Source organism: Strigops habroptila, chromosome 5, assembly GCF_004027225.2.
Source record: "Strigops habroptila isolate Jane chromosome 5, bStrHab1.2.pri, whole genome shotgun sequence".
NCBI lineage: Eukaryota > Metazoa > Chordata > Aves > Psittaciformes > Psittacidae > Strigops > Strigops habroptila.
In genome coordinates, this window is record NC_044281.2 from 50,011,543 (window position 1) to 50,036,186 (window position 24,644).

At 36.2% G+C, this 24,644-nt stretch overlaps 1 protein-coding gene across 11 annotated transcripts in view; it reads left to right on the forward strand.

Moving 5' to 3' along the window:
• Positions 1 to 24,644, forward strand: part of NCKAP5 (NCK associated protein 5) — a 408,143-nt gene that overhangs the window by 282,629 nt on the left and 100,870 nt on the right. For all 11 annotated transcript variants that reach the window (XR_003991395.1, XR_003991396.1, XM_030485815.1 and 8 more), the window contains one exon: positions 1,963 to 2,112. Coding sequence is in view for 9 of the 11 variants with exons in the window: in XM_030485815.1 (XP_030341675.1) it covers positions 1,963 to 2,112 (150 nt within the window). In the remaining 2 variants the exon portion in view is untranslated. The remainder of the gene's footprint in view (positions 1 to 1,962; positions 2,113 to 24,644) is intronic.

Genomic DNA, 24,644 nt, shown 5'->3' on the forward strand with positions numbered 1-24,644 from the left:
GTGCACTGTAATAAAACAGGATGTGTATTCTTGATTATGCCACTAGTGTGCAAAGTTTATCAAATTTTGTAACTAGAAGATGAATGGGTTACTTCTTTAGATGACGGGGGGTTACTCTGTGAGAAGTTGCATTACTCCCCTTTCTGTGATGTAGTGTCATAACCTATGCTTTCTTTTACTTTTCCTTTGAAATTGCTGCTCTCTAGTTTGAGCAGGAAGAGTGTCCCTGTACAGATGTTTGTGTTCTCTTCCGTTGTTAGCCACATTGAATTCATGTCACATTCTTTTCAAAAAACGATTGCCCATGTTTAAATTATAACAAAGAGATACCGTTGTCAATTTTTTTTTTTCCCCCCTGAGTTAGTCAGTGTTTTATGTCAATGCACTCATCGGGGCAACTTGAAGGGAAAGTGTTTAATGGCTCTTTTACAGATGCTTGGTTGTTGCACCAATAAGTAGCAAGCAAGACAGAAAAAGAACCCAACTACTGTATTTTTGATTCCTTTGTGATCAGAATAGCACTGATGCTGGAAACCTGATGGAATGACTCTTTGATGTCTGTGTTTTGAGGCTCAGAATGACATCTGTGCCTATGGTTTGTGTAAGAGTATTCCATGATTAAGCCCATAGTTTTTAAAATTGATTCTTGATTAAATTTTTAACATAAAAATGGTCAATTTCGAAGCTAGTTAATATTTTGAAAAGATATTGTTAGAAATGTGATCCATAGTGCTGATTTTTCAATCAGTTGTTTTTTATGGGGTTTAGTTAGGGTAATGTCTTGCTCTTAACTCTTGAAGAGTTGTATTTGCTCAGTTATTCAAGCTGGGCTAGTTCTTCATGAAAATGTGTATTTTTATGCTTAGACAGAGTTTGTGTTCTGTAGTAATTATGGGAAATACATCTCACTTATAGACTAACTCAGAGATCATGAAAGTATGTGCTTTTGCTTATAAGACTCATCAAGAAGGCACATGAAGAAAGCTAAAAGCTCATTAAAGGACTTCTCCAGATTTGTGTTGGCACCCATTATTTCATGTTGATTTACCTCACATTTTCCAGCCTTTATCTTCTCAATAGTTGTCACAGTGCATCTGCTTATGTAGTCAGAGAACATGGTTTACAAGGTAGAGACTGTCCACTTTGTGTTGCACTCAGATGATAATTCACTCTGTACATCTGTGCAGTTCTCTTTTTTTCCCCATGTGTTTGCGTTGTTGTTTTGAGCAGTATTTTACATTGCCTGCTTGTAGTCTCAATGTTTTGCTTGCTCTATCTCATTCTCTCAGCATAAAACTTGGACACATAATTAACGGAGTCAGTAAGATTCATTGTTCAGTCCTATGATTTTTATAGACCTCTTGTAAAACTCAGCAGCTGTAGTCCACTCAGCAGCAGCAGCTAATAATAACCCGTTCTGACTGACTTGTAATAGACTGGGGCACTTCTGAAAATTTTACTGTCAGTTTGATTCTCTCCAGTTACATATTAGTGTGAATCTTAAATCAGTATGTGGTAGCTTGGTTCTCAGCCCATTATTTAGTAATTCAAATATTAGCTCTAGGTGAAGAAAGGTGAAATACATTAGGCATGAACATATGTTAGCTTTTCCTCAATGAACTGCTTTATGTCTCAGTGGCAAAAGGCTTTCATTGAAAGCTGGTATGCTCAGTTTTCATTGCAACTTTTAAAGAAGAAAATGCAAGTTAATGTATTAAAAAGATGATGAGTTCCACTTTTAAAAAATCTTAAGTAAATATAGCAGTTAAATTGTGCATACACTTTTGCACAATTGGCATAGGAGCATGTTTCATAGACCCTTCATAACTCAACTTATTTAATACTGTAATTGTTGCTAGCAACTTGCTCTTTTTCATTCACCTACAAGGGAGAATTGAAGATATTTGCATAGTTAACTTCATTTGCATCTGTGATTAATGACGTTTTAAAAAAACATTTCAGGAAAAGCTGTCAGAAGACAGTAGGAAATGTAAAGAAAGCATGGAAAAAAATCAAACACCAGCAGATGAAGATTCAAGAAGTGAAAGCAGCAGCACTGAAGAGGAAAAAGAAAAGACAAAATTGCTATTGGAGCGTTTGAAAGCTTTGGAGGTAAGAAGTACAACGGTTTCACACACAAAAAAACACCCTGCCCCCCTGCCTCATTCGTTTATTGGCACTGAATCACCCTGTAGTATAAATCTGATCTTTCACAGTTCACCTGCGCTCGTGTTATGGGGTTGGGTGTTTTTTTTGTTATGATTCATTTACCAAGGATGAACAAGGAGCATAGTCTTAGGACCACTGAAAGGATCCCTCTCTAATGTTGAGTATCAGATATCTTTAAAAAGAAATTCATACATTACTCTTAGTTTAATTGGCATCATGTAATAATAAAAATTTGTGTTACTGGTTTTATCTCAATTTCAAAGGTGTTTGCTTGAGTTGTCCAGATTATCAAATGTACTAGTATATTATTAGAAACCAAGTATGAAGTTACATATTCATGCTAATAAATCAAATGGTTGGACTTGATGATCTTAAAGGTCTTTTCCAACCCAAAAGTTTCTATGACTTTATAATTATGAATATTGTAAGACTGATACGCGTGGTTTAACAACTGTCATAAAACCAGTGTTGCTTCATTGTAGCTTATTGTTCAACTTTTAATTGTTAGATTGCTTGCTTGGGATGGCTCAGATCTTTTTACTGCTAGATTGCAGAAAGTATGTGTCCTTGTAGACTACATGGAGAATTGCACACTCTGTGTTTTGAGTGCATTTCTGGAAAATTAGGATGCAAAATGGTGCACCTTATGGTAATTGTTAACTAGAGGAAAAGTTTTGAAGTTTTCTTAGGCAACCATGGACAAGGTGCAGGTAAGACTGTAACCACTATATATGTGAACTTATTTTGTGCTCCTTGATAGAAGCATGGGTTTCGATGTATATAAAAAAATAAGACTACGCATATTTTAATGTAATTTCGAACTAGTACAAAGGCGTATTTTTAAATTATCAAGTGTTTCCTCCATTCTCTTCTGTTCAAATGTCTATGTAGTGTTATAGATATGGATAAATAAGTGCCTTAGAATGATCTTATTGGCATCTTGTAAACAAAGACTTCATCACTTAGCCTGTACATTTTTGCTTAAGTGTAAAGGCTCTTTTGGATCATAATTTTTATTTTGACTTATACTCTAATCAAATGAAAACCCTGGATCTTTGTTCTTGAGGACTTTATTAGAGGTAAAATATGAACAGTTATAATCATGTTTGGATCTAAATACAGAATATAAAAGGCAGTCTCTGCAATTTTTCTTTCCTTTAAAATCTTAGCCTGTCTGTAAAGTAAACATATTTAATATTAACTCTAATTTTGCCTTGGGAAAAAATACATGATACTTAATTTTTAAGGCACATAAAACTCTGATAAATGTACAGTTTACTGTAGGCTTGCTTTATCTGTCGATGGGGAATGACTGTAGTTTGCCTGTGGTGTTTTGTTTCCAAATATGCACTATTTGTGTTTGCTTTGCCTTAATTAGTCTGCGTGACAGTTGCAGTTCTTTATGTCCTCAGTTGATTGGAAGTTATTCAGTATTGTCACAATCTTTATCAGTTGTGGCAAATTGCCCAGATATATAATGTAATGTTATGGACAGACAGAGTCTAGTTCTGGAAGGTCAGTGAATAGGTTTCCTCACTGATGTCAGTGTTGTGCAGTGGCTTGTTCAAAAACACATATTAGTGAATGCCAGTACTTCAAGAATTAATCTACATAAATAGTCTGAGGAGCTATCAAAGTAGAAAGATGAACTGCAGGGCCAACATTAATTGTGACCCAAGATAATTAAAACAAAGTGTTGCTAATTGTGTGTTGTTTAACATTACATATTCTTGCACTTGATTTTTCTCTTGAAGAATATAAATTATAATGTCAAAGACTCTACGATTTATTAAGTAAGAGACATAGTTTTTTGAAGTTGTATGCAGTTAGCAGTTCTAGTCCTTTACTATTTGCAGAGTAATTATTCTAAATATTTATTAGTCTATATAAAAAGGAATGAAAAATTACTGTTTGTTAGTTCTCATGCTGTGGGTGTCAATTTTAAGTCTTACTTTACATGATTAGATGTTACGGTATCATAAACAATTAATAAAATCAGCAAGGCTAATAAAGTACTTATTAAAGTTAGTCCTCCATCTGTGCACTGTACAATCTGAAGAGTGACTATGAACAGAACCTAGTAATAATAGGAATAGTCAAAATGTGGGACTAAATCCATTAATGCCTAGCAGCATCATTTCATGGGTATCAGCACTTTTAAGAAATCTTTTAATATTTCTTTGTATTTGTTTGTTGCTCAAGTGTAGCTCATGAAATGATGTAGCTTAATCTGTTAGAGCATTATAAAAGTATTCCATTCTCCCTACCTGTGTTCCTTGTCCTATTGCTAGAGTGAGCTCCTCTTGAAATGAAGGACCATATGTAAGTGTGTATAAACATGTATGTAAATATATATAACAGTGTACTTCTAAGGAAAAATTGGATAAGTCCAAGCTAAGTTTCAAGTGAATGAAGTACCAAAAGAGAAAAGCTATCTACCAGCACAGGGATAAATGGGTAGTTTAGCTGGTACATATACAATATACTAGGTTATTTAGTTTCTTTTCTTTTGAGTATGTATATGGGAAAAGAGTTTATTTTCCATACATGAAATAGTTTGTTCCCTTCCTGGAGTGTTGGCATGGTAGGTATGAGGTACATGGTGGTTTTCTTCAGGAATTTCAATGCAAGGAAAACCGTAGTCATCTTGGACTGTTGGATGTGGACCAGGAAATTGTCAAACCTAAGTGTGAAAAAGGGGTGAGGCTTCACTTTCATTGAAAACATTCTTTAAATGACTTCCATATCAGTGGAATTGTATTTAATTTTTTTTTTCTTATACTTGGGTGCTGCCAAATTTATTGCCAAATAAATTTCTGTAATACCTTTCAGGTTTTATGAACTTCTGTTTAACCTAGAAATTTCCTCACTGAACAATACAAATCACTATAACAAACTATCTTTGCAGTCAGCCCAAGTGAAAGCTATTACATACTTTGATAAGAAACATATATACATATTCTCCCCTTGCTCCTTTTACATCCTATATCATTTACAGCAAATTCTATTTCCACTGTACTGACTGATAAATACCATACGTTTCTAATCAAATGAAACAGATGACAAATGACAAATGATTTATACCATCTTATATCCCATTTTATGTAGTTGAAATTAATTGTGATTTGCTGGATATCAAAAACTCTTTTGTGCCTTCAGCATTTTTAGTTGGCTGCTCTTGAAATGCCACTTAATTTACTTCAGCAGTTATGATCAAATGCCTTCTAACTCTTAGAAAGAAAAAAAATCTGTGATAACTTCTCTGTGTATCTGTAGTGCTGCAAAAAATGAAATATTAATGAAGTACAGTGAATAACATAGCAACTCCTTGTTGGAATGTCATTTTTTTAAATCTGCTTTCATCACCAAAAGAATTGCCCTTTTTTTTTTTTTTTAAATGGCAGACTGAAATATACAAAAAGTATAATTTATTCTGGAAATGCATCAACCCCCCATACAGCAATTTCAGGTATATGTAGGTATATACACAATTACAGTAAAACAATAATGTTATATTTCCAAAGTCATATGCAAGTAAGTTGGAAATTTTTCACAAAACCTTTATTTGCCCTCTTGGGTATGTTAGATATTATATATCTAACATATGAGAGGCCGCTCATAGCAAGATTGTGTACTATTTCTTGTTTCCAGCAAGAACAGTTTCCACAGTCACAGTGCACAGAGGAAAGCTTTAAGAATATTCTATATTTGAAAATTAGTGACTGTAAAGACCTTAAGACTGTCCCAGAGCTTTGTTATCCAATATGGAGTTATAGGCTCTCTGCCCCAATTTAGCCTTCAATGACTGAAATGCAGGCTGCCCGAGCACCTGCGTAATTACAAGTGAATTAAACTGATATACTGAGCTAGTGTCAGTATTAATATAAACATGTCTGTAAAAGCCATAGTTACTTTGATTTTTAAAATTGAAGGCTTATTAAAGTCTCATTTACACAGACATTTATGCAGTGAGGATAATTCAGTAGGAATTAACTTTGTGTAACTGTATGAAAAGTTCCGGCTCTACCAAACTTCTTTGCAACTGCAGTAGTGCAACTTTCTTAGAAAGTTACTTGCTTTTGGTTGATTATGAAGAAAGTAAGCTGCCTGGGATTGCTCAAAACTAAATGAGCCAAGAGTACTTGATGGAGGTTGTTTTGGACAATGTTCTGCTTTGCGTGTAAAAAAGGGATCTGTAGGATACAGAAATTTTGGTGGTGGTGTTATGTCCTTTCCAATATCTACTCACCCCTTTCTTTTTGAGGAATCGAGAGGTCATGCAGAGTGTGAGTATATCCATTACAGGATGAGTAGTGCCAGTGTTTAGGATAGGACATCATATTTTTGCTGGCACTTGCTATGTTTCATGGCTGAATGAGCATGCCTCATGCTCCCCTGTTAGATGGGCAGCTTACCCTCACCTTGTTATGGGGAATTAATGAGTTTTGGTTATGTGGGAGCAGTGTCCGCTCTTCAAAAGAGATAATTTAGCTACCTAAGCCTATGACTAGCACAACTAACGCCTTGCTAAAACCACAGTATTTATGTTCAAATTAAACTAAACGTTAACAGGGAAGTGGTTCCCATAGTTTGCTGAGTGTCCCCCTTCCCTCCCAGAAGTTCTGCAATTGGCACGAGTTCCATTGGCCTCAAAAAGTAACAATTGAAGGCTGCTCACAACCTTGTATTTTTCACCAAATACCAAGCCACTGGGGTAGCATTAAATTGTAACCTTGAAGTTATCAAATGAAAAGCCTAATTCATGTGTGAAAATCTCATTGCTTGCGGGTGACTGAGACTCAATCAAAGTTTCAGTAAACTAAGCTGCAGTAGAAGCAGTATCTGTAGAGAAGAGTCATGAAACCACTCTAATTTTAATTGTAGAATTCTGCCCTCTTGCCCTTTGCAGTTCATCATAGAAAGATGTGTTTTGTTTTAATAAATTGAGCTTTGGGAGAAAACTCACTCAGGATAATAAGCTAAATGTTCAAATATATTAGAGGGGTAATTTCCCTTGTATCATCGCCATTAAACAAATGAGGAAGTATGTCAAGTATTTCCGATATTATGTTTTTACTACCCTGCAGAGGAAGAAAGGCATGATATCAATGAACTATAAGGAAGATAAAAAAGAAATATGAGAAGGGTACATATTTCCTTTGAGTGGGTTGAGAAGATAACTTTGAGTGGAGTGCTGGTGGGTTTTGTTTTGATCTTACATGATTTTCCTTTTTTTTTCCCCCCTCGTTTTCCATGTACTACAATGTAAAATTGTAAGAAAATTAATAGTTACATTATTTTCCATGGAAAGAATCATACCATATGCAGAGGCAAAGAGCCTGAGTTTCTGAAAATAACTGTGAGGAAAAACTTCTTGTTTATTAAACGTGAGTTGCTTCACTTGGGTTTATAGGAAATTTGTATCGCTTTACTGAGATGCATAGAAAAATCATGAAACTATTCAATATTTTGTAGCAGTGTTCTAAATATTTTGTAGCAACCTGTCTTATTTGAACCAATGCATTTAATCTGATTAAGCCAGAAGCTGCCTCTTAGCCCAGTGTCTTGACCATCCACATAACTAGATTCATTATGCTGATCAGTCACCAAAGGCCAACCTACCTAATCCTAATTATTGGATTATTTTACTTTTAAATTGTTTCAGTAGGAGATTTTTATAATCAGTTTTCTGAACTGTGTCTAAGAAGTCTTTTTTTTTTTTTTTTATAACCAGGGATCAGATAACGCAGCAGGGAAAGTCTTATTTCCAAACTTGTCCAATGGCTGGTATGAATCAGCACTGACTTGCATCACTGGTTTAAAAACCAGTCCAGTTTATTCCAGCTCTTTGCTGGTAATCATATTGGCAAACTGTTTTAGCTTCCCAATAACTGAGTAAATTTTAAATTAAAACCAAACAAATACTATCAAACTGAATATGTTCTATAATCTGTTGATGCTTTAACTCTTCTACTGTAGGTCAGTGGCTCAGTTGATCCTAGCCTTTCTCCTTATCTGTGTGCTATGAGGTCCTTTCCTTTTTGCCATCTGTTTTTACCCACTCCTGCTGCAGTCTTTAAATGCATCTCCTTCCCAGATGTTTTTACCCACCCTCCTCCCAGCTCATGCCCTGCAGCTGTTCAAATCTTCCACTGAGGCTTTTCCATCCATCCTACATGCTGCCCGTGAGTGCATGAAGCTGCATTCTCCGTAGTCAGCACAGAAACTGAATAGCTTTCAGTGATCAATGCACCTTATCAGTTGGGATGTTAATAGAAATAATATCTTCATATAGAAGATGTAGACTAATAGAAACCTCTTCTGGACAGGGTGTTAAATCCAATTAGTATGTGAAGAGTATTTAAGAGAAGAGAATGTGCTTCTTGCAGACATGCAAAATATTGAGGATCTAAAAGGACTTCCTTTTTTCTCTCACCTTTTACACTTTTTTTCCTAAACCAGTAGAAATTCTTGGCAGTTTCTTTTTTGGCATGCAAAAGTTAAGATGATCTAGCAGGGATATTACACAGGGATGTTGAAAATAGCTCTGCCCACTGGATGTAGGAAGAGCTGTTCAGATTTGCTCTGTTTTTTTATTGCTGTAACCATTTGCTGCTGTCATTAGAGAGAGAATGCCAATCTACTGTTCCACCAAAAACTTCTATCTCCTGAGATGGGAGAGTGCCTTCATATAAATAATTCTGTACATTAAGAAAGTGCCTCCTTGACTGGTGACGAAGCACGGAGGAGGCCATGCATATGTGTATTTTTCTGACTATTCAGTTTAATGAAAGCTTAAAATACTTAGTTTCTAAAACCAACCGTGGTGCCTCCTGGGAATTTTAGTTTGAACAGATGGTATTGTTTTCTTTTCTAAGTGTAGGGAAGAAAGATACCGAATCTCATCTTCTGTGAAGCACCACAGCAGTGGTTCAGAAGTTAAATGTTTTGAGTCACAACATGCAGAGCCTCTGAGTTTTTGGCACATGCTGAAAAGGTAAAAACTTCCAGGTCGACTCTGCTTTCTAATATGAGATACCCACGAACCAGTAATCTGTCGAAATTTGCCAATTCAGTGAAGTGCTCAACAGAATATGCTCCGACTACTGTTCCTATGCTGTTAAGATTAAAACTGCATTTGGTTGTTTTAAGTGTGACATCATGTCATACCCCATTGCCTACTTTTATAAAGGGAATTTTGCTGCGTATCAGAATTTTTCTCTTTTAGCCTGCTCATGCAATCAGTTTAGGTTTTAATAAAAGTTATTGCTTTGTAGCATCAGATATTTCAGTGTTCTTATCACACACATCAGTCTATCCAAGTGAGGTGCAAGGCACATTGGAAAGGCAGAGTTAAGTAACTTAAGCTGTTCTTGACTTGTAACTTCTCAAGGTAGAATGACATAAAATATTCTTTTCCAGGGCAGTTAATCCAACATCTTCCATGTGAAATAAACATTCTTAAATGCAATTTTTAATTCACATTAATATTTTAGTCAGGATACTGTTTAGAAGATCCTTTAGTTTACCTGTTGTGTTGATGCAGTTGTGAAAATTATAAGTAATCTATAGTATTGTCATGATAGTGTATTGAGCTCTGTAATTTCCCCTCCCCCAAAAAAAAGAGAATTTAGAGAAGCATCTAACATTCATTTTAGCACAACAAAGTGTAATTGCATATATTTATTGTAAAAGCAGATTATAAATTCATTTTTTGTACGATATTCTAAATTCTAGTACAGTGGCTCTTTTCTTACAGTTAAGTAAGTTAACTTGCCTGATACAACACTCTTTAAATAGTTCGAAGTATTGAATATGGCTACAAGAATGATGATTTGGTGCCAGAAGGTCTGAGGAACAGGCGTAGTCAGGGAAGAAAAAGTAAGTCACAGAAGTCAAAGAAAATCGTCTTGGTTTTATTAAACCTGTCAGATTTTCTCTATTGAAATAAATGTTAACTGTGTTCTGCAAAGAGTCCTTGCTAGGTTGCAGTGAAGGAATCTGATATTTCGGTCTGACTTTTATAATTTAAATAATGATAGTTTTTGGTGCCCTTCTCTCCATGTATAGTGCCTTCTTGCAAGTAATCAGTAGATAATGTAACTTACCTTTTTTAGCGATCAGGCATGTGGTACAATTGAAAATTCACTCTCCCTGCTGAATGAAATGAGATTTTCCAACACTATGTTATAGATCTAGGTGACTGTGTTTATCCCAACACATCTATCATTTCAAAGAGTGAGACTCAGTAGTTTTTTTAAATAGTTTCTATCAGGTATGCACTCTGGGCCCAGTTCTGCACAAGCACTTTCTGTGAGCTTACTCATTGCTCATAGTGGCACCTCTTTCAGAGGAAAGATTCTGTGTGACAGAGATTGTAGAATCATGCCGTATATTTCTAATTTACATACTGATGCATGCCATTTGGCAGTAATGCCAGCTGTGTGGTTCATAAACTAAATAAATAGCTGCAGTTCATATCAAACTAACATTATTAAGAAAACCTGGTATTCTGTGGACGTTCTCTACTGGCTGCACAGAAAATCTCAATCAGTTTATCTCAGCTGTTGGAGCTGAATCCCTTACAAGTCTAGCAACTAGCAAAATAATTCTCTTTTTTCATTTCTCTTTACTGGCCTTGAAAAATAATGAAATGGTAATGAGTTCTGCACAGTGATGCACTTTTTCTTAATTCAGTAGTTATTTCTCTTTTGTTCGTCTTGTAGAAATACAGAATTGGAGATTATAGCTGGGGTTCTGGGCAGATATAGTTACGCTCATATTACTAGAATTACTGGAGCTGTGCTTACTGCTAGCATATAAGGTTCTTAGCTCCTGTGTTGGCTGTATGTTTAACTATACATATGAAATCTATATGATTAACATAGTCCTGAAATTCAATATTCACTAGCTTTATTATGCAGCCACTTTAACAGTCCACAGCAGAAAATACTCAAACGATTATTTTTAAGTCTGTTTAATCTGTCATGGTGACAAGCACAGATTTTAAGATTAGTTATAAATATATAAAGAGAATAGATAAATCAAATGCGGAATAGTCTGACCTTAGTTATGTTTGACTCTGATTTTCACTGATGGTTCTGTAGATATGTGATAACTCACTAACTAATTGTTTAATTTCAGTGTATCATCAAAAAAGTTATACATGGGTACAGTATAACCTCATATACATGGACATGGATACCTACATTACATACATTCATGTTGTAATGTACATTTGCCTGGTTAAGATCTGCATTACTATTAAATGCCAAGTAGAAGGAGAGGTTTGTTTTTTTCATAAAGACAATTTTTTTATATGTTTTCACATATTGCCCATCTCTGCGAGTTGTAAGCTGCCTTTGCCCATATGGCGTGAGGAAGATCCTCCATTCTGTTTTGTCTCAGGCTGAGCTGCTCTGCTTCCCACATCAAACAGCTAAAACAGGGTCTCTGCCGCAGGACAGCCTCTCTTGTGCTGTTCAGCAGTGTGCAGCAGTGACCTTCCCACTGAGACCAAGAACTGCCTTCTGATCTTTTTGAGATGTGTGCCCATGTTTCCTGTGCAGGTGGGGAAAGGATTAGACTGCCTGGCATGTCTCTCCAGTTGCATCTGGGATATACAGGCGCATAATGCCATCTAGAGGGCAGAGTTTCCTCCCTTCCTACAGAAATACCTGTGGTAACTGCTGGCTTTCCATCACACCTGCTGGCAGTGCTCATTCATCTTTGTGATTCATGCATTTTCCTATTCCTCTTCTCATTAGTATGTTTTCATACAAGACCAAGACATGGAAATTATTTAGGAGAAGAGAAACACTCAATTAGTAATTACAACTGTTGCCCTTTAATAAGCCTGCAGGTTTCCTTGTTGTCTTCAATCAGTCAAATGGGCTGTTTCTCCAGGAAAAATCCTCTGGTTTTAAATGCTCTGGGTCTTAACGCTTAAGTTCTTTAGGAAGAAGTTCTTTTAAAAGGAGGAAGAAAGTAAGACCTAGGTTTGTTATTCAGCTTTTTGGTAAACTGTAAGAATAAGAATACATACAAATTGGTTACTTCATTAGACAAAGTCCTTTTTAAAGTTACTGCAGCAAGTTTCAGGTCCGCTGAAGAAATGGGTCTGAGGGTTGTGCTTTATGTAAGGCTTTTGTGCATTTAGGCAGAAGAACCTAAATCTTCTTTTTGTGTATTGCATCTTTTCCACTGAAATACTTGTTTAGCATTTCTCTCAGTTTATGGCAAGGTGGAAATGATTGGAGGCAGGCTTTTCAGTGAAGAGGTCCTATGGCTGAAAGAGCTGAAGTTTCTCCTTATGGGTCTCCTAAGTTCCTTCTTTTTCTTCTTTTAAACCTTATGGAGTTTGCTTCTTTAGACCTTAGACATGCCAGAGAAAAGCCTGTTGCCTCCTCCTTGATAATTTCCTCCAGTCCTCTATTACATTTGATGTCATTATACTTCAGCTGCTAATAACAATGACAGTTGTAATATTATTTTTCTTAAATAAGCAGTGGATGTTCTTTCTATAACCTTAAATCTGATCTGTATCGTGACAAAACCAATTTTGTAAGACATCATAGTGTCTCCCCAGTGCCATGCAGAGATAGTCGTTACATAAATACATACATTAATTTGATTAAATTAAGGTAGGATGAGTGAAACAGAAAAAGGGGCTTTATTACAAGCTTTATAAACAGTATAGTCTTTTTATATAGTGCCCTGCATGCAAGGTAGTCCAGGTAGCAGAAGCAGTGTAGCTGGATGGCCTGGTTTTCATTTGAACTAATTAACTCTTCTTGAAAACCAGGGTATTAGCCCCAGTAGAACAATGTGTTAGCAAACTGAGGCAGCTTTAGCAGATCTTTGAAGAGCTGCTTGGTTTAGTGGGGACATCATTGCAAGGAAACAGGTTGTGTCTTCCTCTTGGTGTGGTAGAATTTATTTTTTTCTGTTCCAATGGTGGTCTTCCTTGTACCCTTTTTATCAAGTATTTTGTCACTCACAGTGTCCATATGTTAACTGTTCGAAATTTAGGTAGGTAAAAACAGGTATTCTTAGTTCGTTGTAAAAAAGAACTTGCTAGTATTAGCCAAGAACTGTAACCTATTCAAATTGAATAGAAATAAGAAATTAGAACTTCTCGTGGTTTTAAGCAGCTGATTTACCCTGCTAATGACCTCTGCCAGTCAGGAATATTTCCCAATTGCAGGCCAATCTGACAGAGCAGTAGTGTGGTCGATCCTAGGTATATATTACATTGCATAGTATTTCATACATTGATTTATTTTTGTTCTTTTCTCTGCATTTTCCCTTTAGGCCAATCGATTAATCACTGATTCTGCTCTTGAACAGCAGCTTGGGATAAGATAACAGCAACATATTCTCATGTTTCATACTAGCCTTAGTGTATTTGGCTATCAAATTTAGACATGTGAAGGTGGGTGCAGTTCTGGTGGCTGCACTTGGGTTGTGCTTACTTATGTGTGACTCAAATTTGGCTCATTGCTGCTGTGCTTTTCATTCCTGAGCTTCTTACAGGAGCACCACTGAATCCTATCAACTTTGACTTAACATGTGTTTCATACGAGGCTGTTATTGTCATCCAAAGCTTGTTTTTAAGAAGTTCTACAGTTTGCTACTTTCTCAACAAGGTGTGTAGTCTAAGGCTTTTCTTGGACCTTCTACGAATGTAGTTTGCCAACAAATACAAGTACAGAGAACAAAATCTTAGATAATTTTATATGCTGAAGATCAAGGGTAGGTAAATAATTGGATTGTATTTAGTATTGCACAGTAACAATTAATTATAATTAAAATAGAATTTGCTTTCCATGTAGCTGGCTTTAATGTGTCATATTTTCTGTTTTCAAAAGTACAAAGCTGTAAAACTATCCAAGTAAAAAGTTTTTCTAGTACCTCTCCTGTATGGAGGAAAAAGCCTTCCAAACAGGCCTATCTTTTGCTTTGGTGGTGTTGGGTATGCTCTTGACCTGGCAGTTGACTTCCTAAGGTTTATCACTATTAATTTAGGATCTGAAGATAGGCTGTTATAATTATATGTCTACCTTAGCAAGCAGTGCAGTGTAAGAGGAGCAGATCCTCAGAGCCAAGCTGTTTGTGCTAAGGACCTGACATGGCTATTGTATGCATTTGGGGGAATTCACTTTGGCTGAACTGTAGTTAAGCCCACCAGCAGTTTAGATCCTATTCGAATTTCGTATAAAAGAAACTCAGTCTGTTGGATCTGAGGCCACATTGTGGCGTCAGCTGTAGTCTGGTCAGTGCAATAATCAGAAAAATCACTTGAGAAGAACACTCACTGCTCATCCAAGCCAAAAAGCCAATGTAGATGCACCTTATGTCAGCCAGCAGAATAGAAGAAACTTCATATGACTAGTTAGGGTAACATTCAGGTACTGCAACATCAGACAGTTTCTAAAGGATCCTCATCCCTCTGCATCGATCATCTTGAAGTGAGCACAGTCTGCAGGGCAGAAAAACCAGACGCAACTCCAAACTGTTGAAGCTTTTAAAACAACAGCATTTGGGATCTGGGTTGTTGTTCTTTTGAGCAAAATACAATTACTCTGCAAATTCACTATTCCACTCTAAAAGATTAAAATGAAATGAATCAGAAGTTTTAATTTAACAAATGTCAGTGCAGAAATCAACCTACTGTGTATTGCAGAGTGGAGTGAGGGGCATTGTTTGTTGCTTACTGTGCCTGTAAAAACAAAAGAGAAAAATGTTCAAAGCTTTCAGCAAGGTGATGTTTGCAACGAAAGTTTTTTTTCAGTTAGCAAGAAATGAACAGTAATTTTGTGATTCAGTTATTAGAAGTTAGCTATTGGCTACAAAACAATTGCTTCGTGTTATATGGCATTTGATCCTATCTGTAATACAGTGCACCAATACCTGTTCTGCTTTGCTTTGCTTCGCAACTCCTTAGCCAGAAGGGAGAGAAAAAACTGAAGCCATCAAACAAAGTTCATTTTGAAATAGCTGGAGCAGTTGACTTATGGGTGACTTTTGATGAAGAAAGTGAAATCGCAGGAAACATTGCCTTCAGAAATAACTCAATGTTCCCGTGTAGTTAAAAACAGAGAAACTTGTTATAAATTTATGTTACGAATTGTGAAACAGCTGACGTTAATAGCTTATTGTGGTGAAAACCTTTTAACTCCAAGTCTTTAAAGGAATAGGATAAAACGATTCATGATAGGAAAGGGAAAATAGTGTATTTTATATTTTATTATGTTTAAAAATATTTTGTGACAATATCAATTATAACATCATGTAATATTTTAAATCTATTGCATAGTACAGCGCAGTGAGTGTGACATTTAAGCATATGGGATCAGTGTTTTCCAGGCTGTCAGTATAAATCACTTTATTTTATAAAGTTGTTTTAACTGAATAAAAAAAACTTAGCATACATAATTGGGAAAAAAAATATTTCTTGATAGAGATTCAGCATCCACTTTCTCTTGAAGACAGAGCAAAACATCTATTGTTTCACCTTCCAGTGAGAGCCAAAATAACTGATTATGGGAGACAGTTAATACTGTTGTTGATGATTATGCATTAAAAGACACAGGAATAAAGCAGGAATTCGCTTAGGGTTTTAATCTTCTCTTTCTGTCATCGACCACAAGTGCATTCAATTGCTTAGTTTCCTGGGGGAGGCTAGTGGGTGAGTAGGGAGGAGGTTGGTGTTGGTGTTCCTTGAAGATAGTGCCAAATTTAGCTCCAAATTTAAACTGTCTACTATTATTTAATAACAGCCCTTCAGTTCAGGAGCATGGAGCAGTATAGAAGTACCAGTTACAGCAGCAGGGCCATTTTCTGCATTGAACTATGAAATTATATTTCATGTTCATTTCAATATATAAAATCCACTTTAAAGGAGAAGAGCTGCTTTTGATAGAATTTCTAGAAATTCAAAAATATATTTACATATGTGTAATCCTTGGTTTCCTGGTATGAAATTTTAAGGTTTTCTGCCAATTTCATTGACTGTTATTTTTAATTTGTCTTTGTTTATAAAGAAAAATAAGTCACTTTTTTTTAATTAATTAGATTTAAAATTTATGTTCTATTCCTGAATTGAACATTTTAATGTGATGTGCTCAAATTAGAAAAGGTAAATTTGCTAAAAGGAATAGCTAAATTCTTGAATTTCCACTTTTGAAGGAAATGAGATTAAGGCCTTTGTGGCTTTTTCTTATACTTAGATATTGAGATGTGTCCTGTAAAGACAAGCTGTCTCTTGGGCTTCTTTTTCCATACCTGCTTCCCACTGCCATCAATCGGTAGTAGTATTGGCTGTATTTACAATGAACATCTCAGGCAGGCAAGTAGGGAAAAAAAAAGAAATGGGTTCTGTTGGAATAGTTGCCCAAAGATTAAGTTTCTTACGTACATCTGCAATGTCTTGTTCTTTTCAAACCCTACATTAGATTAACCTTGAAGTTGAGTATGCTACTCAGGAAGGTGTGGATAATGGAATCACAGACAGTAGAAAACTGTCACTGTGTCAGTAACCTCACAGTCAAAATTGCAAAGGTTTGAAGGATAACTCATTTAAAGTAAATTCTAAAGTTGCCTTTCTTATTGCTTGTAAAACTTTCCTGAAAGTGTATGAGTTTTCCTCAAGATTGGAATTAAAAAAATCCAAACCAAACAAAAACAAAAAAAGCCAAAACCCACCAACCTTCTGTTTTGTGATTAGGCAAATGAATTTTTTAAAAAATGGTTACCATATGGATCATTTCAGAAGGACCCAAATCCCTGGAATTACTTGTACTGATTTCAGTCTCACTTTTAATTTTGATCAAAATCTTCTGCAAAATGTTTCCTTTCAAATCAAAGCAAATATTTTCTTTGAAAATGGCTGCACTGGAAGTTTTGATGAGGCTTCCACATTGGATGTGTGGGTAGTCAATGGTTTTCAAATAGTCTTTACTAATTAAAAAAAAAATATTATTTCAATTAGAATTTTCCCTGAACAGTTTGGTCTTTTTGAAAGAAATATTGAAGCAAATGCAACAGACCAAATGTGATATGATTAATTCATATGTTAGTTTTCAATGCAAAGATACCTATGTATGTGTTAAATACGAGTAGATATTAAACACAACCCTTTAAGATTAATCAGATCCAGACCACTTGCCTTTGTCTGCTTACGTTTATTATAAGAACCTTAGTTTCCCTTAGAATTTCAAGATCTCATACTTTTTTCATGGACCAGGGATTTTACTTTTAGTTCTTTAATAGAGGAAATAACTGCCTGTTAATATTACGTGGGGAAGCACAGTAAGTCTGTCAGAGTGAAATGCTCTCAGTTCTTAATGGAGAACAGTTCCATAATGGAACAAATCACTTCAAACAAGATGGGGGGGAAAGAACGAGATGGAACATCTGCCTCTGGTTCACAGTTTGCAAGGGTAAGGATCACTGAGTGTAAATACTAGCAAATCAGAAAATAAATTTTGTGACATGCACACAGTGTTCCTTGCATAAAAATTCAGTCATATGCCTTACTTTTGTCTGATGGCATCGTGGCCTGTGATGCAGTGCCCGGGTGCAGTGCTTCTAGGCAGACGGCCTGTGCTGTGAGAATGATGGCCTTCTGGAGAAAGGAGAATGAGCTTCAACATTCTTCCTTCCTGACTACCCTGTCAGGGATGCTGGATGGCAAAATTGGCATCACATAGCTTCATGGGGCTTCCTGACTGTGAGCGGGACAGCTTTCTCTGGTCTGGCATTTTACCCCTCATTAATAGCAGCTGCAAGGAACAGGGAATTCCTAAGGAGCCTAGGAATATTGTTTATGGAAGGTGAATGCCTTGGTCTCTGTGCAGAGCAGTGTTGCACTGAGGCATGCAGTTCAGCATTTTATTCATGGAATGAGTTTTTCTGGGATTCTGGTTTTCCATGCATGTACTTCTGTGCTTTATCAAGTCTGTATGCATTACAAACATCAGATGTAGTAGGTGTCTTCAACTTCAGGAAGTAGACAGAGATGTATACTTCCTGTCTCTGCTTATTTACATCTCTTCTACTCCTCAGCCTCAAAACATGTTTTATATGTGATCATTTGGAAGAATTTTTTTGGGGAAAAAAAGAAAGGCATTCTTCATAATTTCAACCTATTTGTTCAAAGCTTTTATTGACATTGCTTTACCTGTTAGCGTATTGCAAGTCTATTACATTTTCTGTAAATAATGGTAGAATTTGCTGTTTTCTACAATTTGCGTGCAGGTAAACATACAAAGCTGTTATTGATATATCTGTTAGTAGCCTATGTATTTATTTGCTGGAAGATAAGCCTAGGCTTATAATGCAGTCTGTTTTGCTAGATCTGTTCCTAACCTTCTCTTTAAAATGTCAACTCCAGACATTTCTGTCATGTCAGAAGGGAAAATGTTGAAGGTTTTAAAGGCTCGTCATTCTTTACTTCAGAATTAACCAAAGGAAAAAAGAGAAATACTCTTCAACCAGTTACAAAGTTCCAACCCCAGCTTCTGAAAAGTGTTTTTTAAAAAAGGTAAAGGTATTTCACAGAGGAATTCCTGGGAATATTAGGTTTACTTTTAGTCATTTTTAGGAGACGGTCTGATCAGCAGTGTATGAATCTCATTTGGCTTTAGTTTGTTTGATTCAACTCCTGAAGTTCATGTGTTTATCCAATATAAGTAGATTTGAAGGATTAAATTCTAGTTATCCCCTTCTTTCAAAAGGAGGCTTTGTTGTTTAGGTTGAACACCCATTTTTTCTTCTTGTGGAAACTGGGGAACAGTCAACATAGACAAGAAAAGTTGCTCTGTGGTTATGAGCCCTGGGTGAGGGTCCCTCCTTCCAATCTGCTGCAGATCTGCAGGTAAATGAACAAGTTCTGTTTTCTGGCAGCATGAGATCTGGCAGCATGAAATCCATACAATTTTTAAAGTTGTTACATAATTTCCAGTGTAAATTCCTGTTTAAATACATGAATCGATTCATCAGTAATTGGCAAAACATCATATGCAGCTGTGCAGACCTTGGGCTGCTTTTTGTTGGGAACATTTAAACTCAAGTTTTTATCTAAAGTAGTTAGCTTTCAGATGTTGAATGAATATCTTCTGATTTCTAGCATACATTAGAAGAAGGTTACACAGCTCTCTATGAGGCCACAAACCTATTTTATTGGTAGCACAGCTATGGCGTAGTGTGGCCTGTAAGATAGATTGCTTTTGAGATCATTTGGTGGCTTATTCTAATATCGGTGTGATTTTATGTCATTAAGGAATTTAAAAATGTGTTATTGAAATTTTGAATTTCAAGAACAATCCCTAACAGTACTGCCCAGTAAAGTTTGTTTTTTCTAGGGACAGAATTATAAGTAATAACTTTATGGCAGTTCTCTATTTTATTATTTAACAACACATACATGCCATGTTTTATCTGAATGTGAACAGAACAGTGGCTGAGTATTTCAGATAAAATGCATCATATGTTTTAAATGTCATTAAAAAGAAGAGGATATTTTATCATACTAAAAAAAATAGTAAAATGTTGCAACTGAGAAGGCTAAGGGCCCATGTGTTTTGAAGCAAGGATGAGAAGCATAGCAGTCATCACATCACGAATTTGTCCTTTTGGGTTTTTTTTTTTCCCCCATCTCCATAAGCTGGAAGAAATAGTTTAAAATATTTGAAAAAGCATACAGTAATATTTTTTAATATATTAGTCCGCTAAATTCTCTGCTTATTTTGTCAGTAGTTGGCATTCTCTAGTCTCAGTTTTGCTGTCCTGGGGATAGGGGGCTGGAAAGCAGAGCGGTAGCATGTGGGCTTGCAGTTCAGCGGGGAGACACTCTGGGTGCTCCAGTGTTGCTCTGATACGGAAAGCGCAATCAGAAGGTGGAAACATCCAAATGCTGACATGCAGGTCATGAGGTGCAGTTCCCATTTTACTCCTAGCAAAGAGCTGTCTATAGCAATATAAAAGACACTGGAAAGTGGCCAGTGGAAATGATTTTATAGTGCTAGAATTAAGTCTTTTTTTTTTTTTTCTAGAATTATCTTGGTTTAAAAACACAAATGTAATTTTCAGTACTTCTAAGCACCATAACTATGCTGTTAAAGTTTTCTCTGACAATTTGTTGGGTTAGTCTTTCAAAGGACAAATCTTTGTAACATGGACAGAATAATACAAAGAGTTTCTGGTGACCAAAAATGTGTTCAAGTAATAAACTCTTCCTAGAGCAGCAGCTTACAAAATAAATGCTTTAAGTTGAAAGATTGCAACAACATTACTTTGTACTTTACCAACAATAGGCTTTGACCTCACATGTGTGCTGTGTGAAGCTGTGACCACAAAAATACACAAAATGAGAGGCTGAAAGCAGGAAAGAATTGCTGAGCACATTTGAAGTGCTTGGACAGTTATTAATACACTGCACAGGGCATGACAAATGAGTGTCTGTGTAAATCAATAAAGCTTTCTATAAATGGACAAATGGTTTAGTATGAATAACAAAGAAGTGCACATGGTAACTGGTGTTGTAACATTCTGTCAAAGATTTTAAAGTTCACTGTCATAACTCTGTTCCTCTTGACCTTTATTGATGATACCTTCAAAGCATGTTGAGCTGCTAACTTGACGTACAACCTTTAGACCTTCATCTCCTGCCCATGGCGGGGGGGGTGGGGTGTGTGGACTAGATGATCTTTAAAGGTCCCTTCTGATCCAGACTACTCTATGATTCCTTTATTGCAAAATACATACTACTCTCTGCTTTCTTCTCTCTTCCTTCTCCCATCCTTTTTTCTCAACTCTGCAATGGTTGAGTAAGGAAAACTGTCTTGTATGTGCTTCTCTTTTATTCCTGCCTTCTAGTAGAAAATTCAGTGTTTTAATACATTTCATCATGGTTATAGAAGTATAGAGGATTGCCTGTTGAAGACTTTCTAATAGGTACATGAAATCATTCCTTATTTTAAGACCCCAATATTCCAAGTATGTCCTAATTCATAAATCACTGGAACAGACTAGCCAGATAACAAAATGTTGTTGTTCCTGTTCTCTTGACTTAAAAAAATCAAGGCACAGAAAGGTAAAGTTTAAACTTTTTGGAAAACACTTTAGGGACTTAAATCCAAATCTTATTTTCAAACATGATTTAAGCACTTCAGTTTGCTCTTTCAAGAAGCACACAGAAATGGCTTTTGCAGGATGTTAAGTGAAAGTCATCCTCTCTGGTGCCAGTTAAGAGGTGCAAATCTGGAGAAGAAATGGGTATCTCATGACATTCTCAAGACATGCGCCTGTCACTTGTACCAAACACAGGTAAATGTCAAACAAAGTATAGTTAGCAGACAATGCTTAACCTGCTGTAATAATCCTCTCCAAAATCACAGAAAAGGAAGAGAATGAAGAAATCATCCTAAATGTCTGTATCAATGTAAGAATATATTTATTAAGTGTGTATTCATTTTAGCTTTATATAGTGAGTCTGGTGCTGTTACTCAGCTTAAAGGTTCCATGATCTATGACTGTAGGTGAGGACTGTAGGTAAGCCCAAAAACGTCTCAGATTTAGCATAGTGAGACTGGTGGGAGATCTCACTCTCTGACCATCTAAACCCAGAAGAAAAAAGACCATGAGCGGGAAAGGAGCAGAGCATTTTTTTTTGCTCAGAGCCTACTGGTACTGAATACTTTTGGGGAGACAAAATTTCCCTCATTTTTGGGGTGGGAGGGATCAGGGGCTTGTATTTGTGGGTTGTTTTTTTTTCCTATGATGCAAAGAGCTGTAGTGTCTTTTGCTGTTAATTACCAAAAAACTAAATATGACGATGTTAAGGATATAATTGAGATCCATTTGAGAGTTGAGGTGAAGATTGATTTTCACAAGAATTTAAAGTTCAGGTGGTCGTACTGCCTGAATGGGTGCTTCCTGTGTTTCAGTGTAAGGGTATATACTGAAGTTAATTATCATGACTATGTTAGAATTATATTTAAGAATTGTAACTTATTAGCCTTCCTTTACTCACCAAGTCTAGAACATGTTTATAGAAACATGAGGAAGGCTAAGGCTGCTGTCTCCTTGTTTCTCCTATAGCATAATGTACAACAAATCATTGTGAACCAAGGAACATCCCCTTGCCCCAAAGAAATTTTAAGGAAACACTGTATATTGTGAAACAAATACAGTTTATTTTGTTGCACCTGACTTGTGTCTACATTCATGGGAACTAAATTGCAGATTGTTACTGAGTTCAGCAGGAGCAGGACTAGATGCACCTCAGTGCATCAGGTGTGTAGCCTGTCTGTTGCTAGCCTTGAATGAAACTGTGCAAACAACTGCCCCGCAAGGGAAAATACAGCGGTGTTCTTCATCTATGGAGAGAAAAAGCTCTTAGCTGACTGAAAGATGATTTTCATCATTACTGGGGCTATGTTTTCCATCCTGACAGAGGGATTAAGATCAGAGTTGGCAAATGACTGTATCTTAGCAATGGTGTCAGTACAAGGCAACCTCTGTTTTATATAAAATAGTCTGAAGTTTTCATTTTCAAAATGATTTTCCATAAATTCAGTCTCATAATTCAGAACAAAGTCTCTTAATTCAGGCAGTTGAAAGCTGGTTAGCATTATCCAAATCATGTCTGAAATCTTTACATTTTCCAATGTTTGGAGATACTCTTGCACAAAATGCTTTCTTCCAAATGGGAACTCGGAAGTACCTCTGTTTTGACATTTTAGGATCCTTGAATCTATAATGATCCAAAAGCAACATGTAATGTTCATTTAATGTTAAGTTATGCCACAGAGTTGGTTTTGGCTGACTGAATGATACTGTGCTTTGAGAGCTGACCCCCCAAGAAAAGACATGCTTGCCTGTAGGCACTGGTGACAGGCACTGAGTGTTGCTAGGCTGCATCACTTTTAGTGTTTGTGGGGCTGAGGGACAGAGATGCTTCACTTCTGTGTAAAATAAAATGTACATAAATTCCTAGAGGACAGCTATATCTAAAACTAGAAATCACTATAGAAATCAGTTGGTATCTCGCAGAGTTCTCAATAAGCTAGTTTTTTCTTGCATGGTCCCCTGCTAGCTTGTGTATGGGAGAAGTGACTGCATTAGGGGTCAGTACTTCTCTACCACTGCCTTTGGGTGCCTGCAAGTGTGCAATAGCTTTCAAGCTGTGAGAAGCGTGGGCTTCTTGCTGCGGCTTAGACTTGTGTAAGTACAGCCTGAAAATAAAGATGAAAATAAAATGTAATATTGGTTTCCTCCAAGGAGACCTACTTTGCTTAACTGGCAAAAGATGCCTAGAATATGCAATACTGGAGGTAAGCAGATTCCTCTGAGCAAAAAAACTGAGCAGACTTACAATACCGTCAAAACCCAGTGGTTTCTGTTAAATAAATGAAGGTTTGGATTAGGAGGCAGGGTTTTGAGACCACAAGTGCTATTACAAATTTTCCAAATGAATACTTTTGGGGAAATGAGTATTATTATCAAGTATTCAGATGCAGTATAGAGTGATTTAGTATATCAAGTACTGGTTTTCCCATGTTGTGGGGACTTGCACAGGATCTTAAGCAAAGTCAGTCAAGTGTTCCCTTCTAGTCCAGTCCTTGTTACAAAAATGCCAAATAAATAGGCATGATTTGCTTGGCAATCAAGAAGCACAGAAGTCAAGCTAACATTCACTGCATTATGTCCTTTCACTACACTTTTGAAGCCAGTGGTGTGAAAAAGGATTTTATTACACAGATGTTTCCACTGTGGCTTGATAAGAGGGGGAATATAGCATTTATTTATAATGCTGTCAAGTTCAGATTTCCTAATTTCGGTAACTTATTTGTAGAGGAATAGTTCACTGAAATCAGGGGTGCAGCTAACAGATCCAAGAAGACTTAGCTTCCATTTTATAGCCTTACAGCATTAAAACAAAATGGAGTAAGAGAAATATGGGGAGCTCTCTGGGTATTTTGCATAGTACAACTATGTGTTGTAGTTCTTTTAGGCATCTCTATATGGGATCCGTCTGCCCTATTTTAGAATAGAATCATACAAATTATTTTTATGTTAGTGAAAATGAAAATTAAAAAATTAAGCCCATAGGTTTACCAACGCGCATGAGTTAAAGACTACAGAGTAATCCCTTAATGATTGCTTCAAAGCAATAAGAAGAATTTATTTTGGATGGCATTTTAACTCAGAAATACATTTTTATGTAGCAATCATCTCTTTATTTTTATCAATCAATCTGCAAGAATGTGTCTGTAAAAGCAAACTGATAACTGTATATGATAGCCTCTTCGCTATGGAGGACTATTTACTCTCCAGCTTCTGATTTCTTACTGCTGCTTTTGCAGCTTCTGCTTCTACTTTGCTGCTTACTTCTGCATCTGTGCTTTTTGCTGCCTCACCTCGCAATGCTCTCTACAGGATCACCCATAGACATTTTATAGCCATATGTT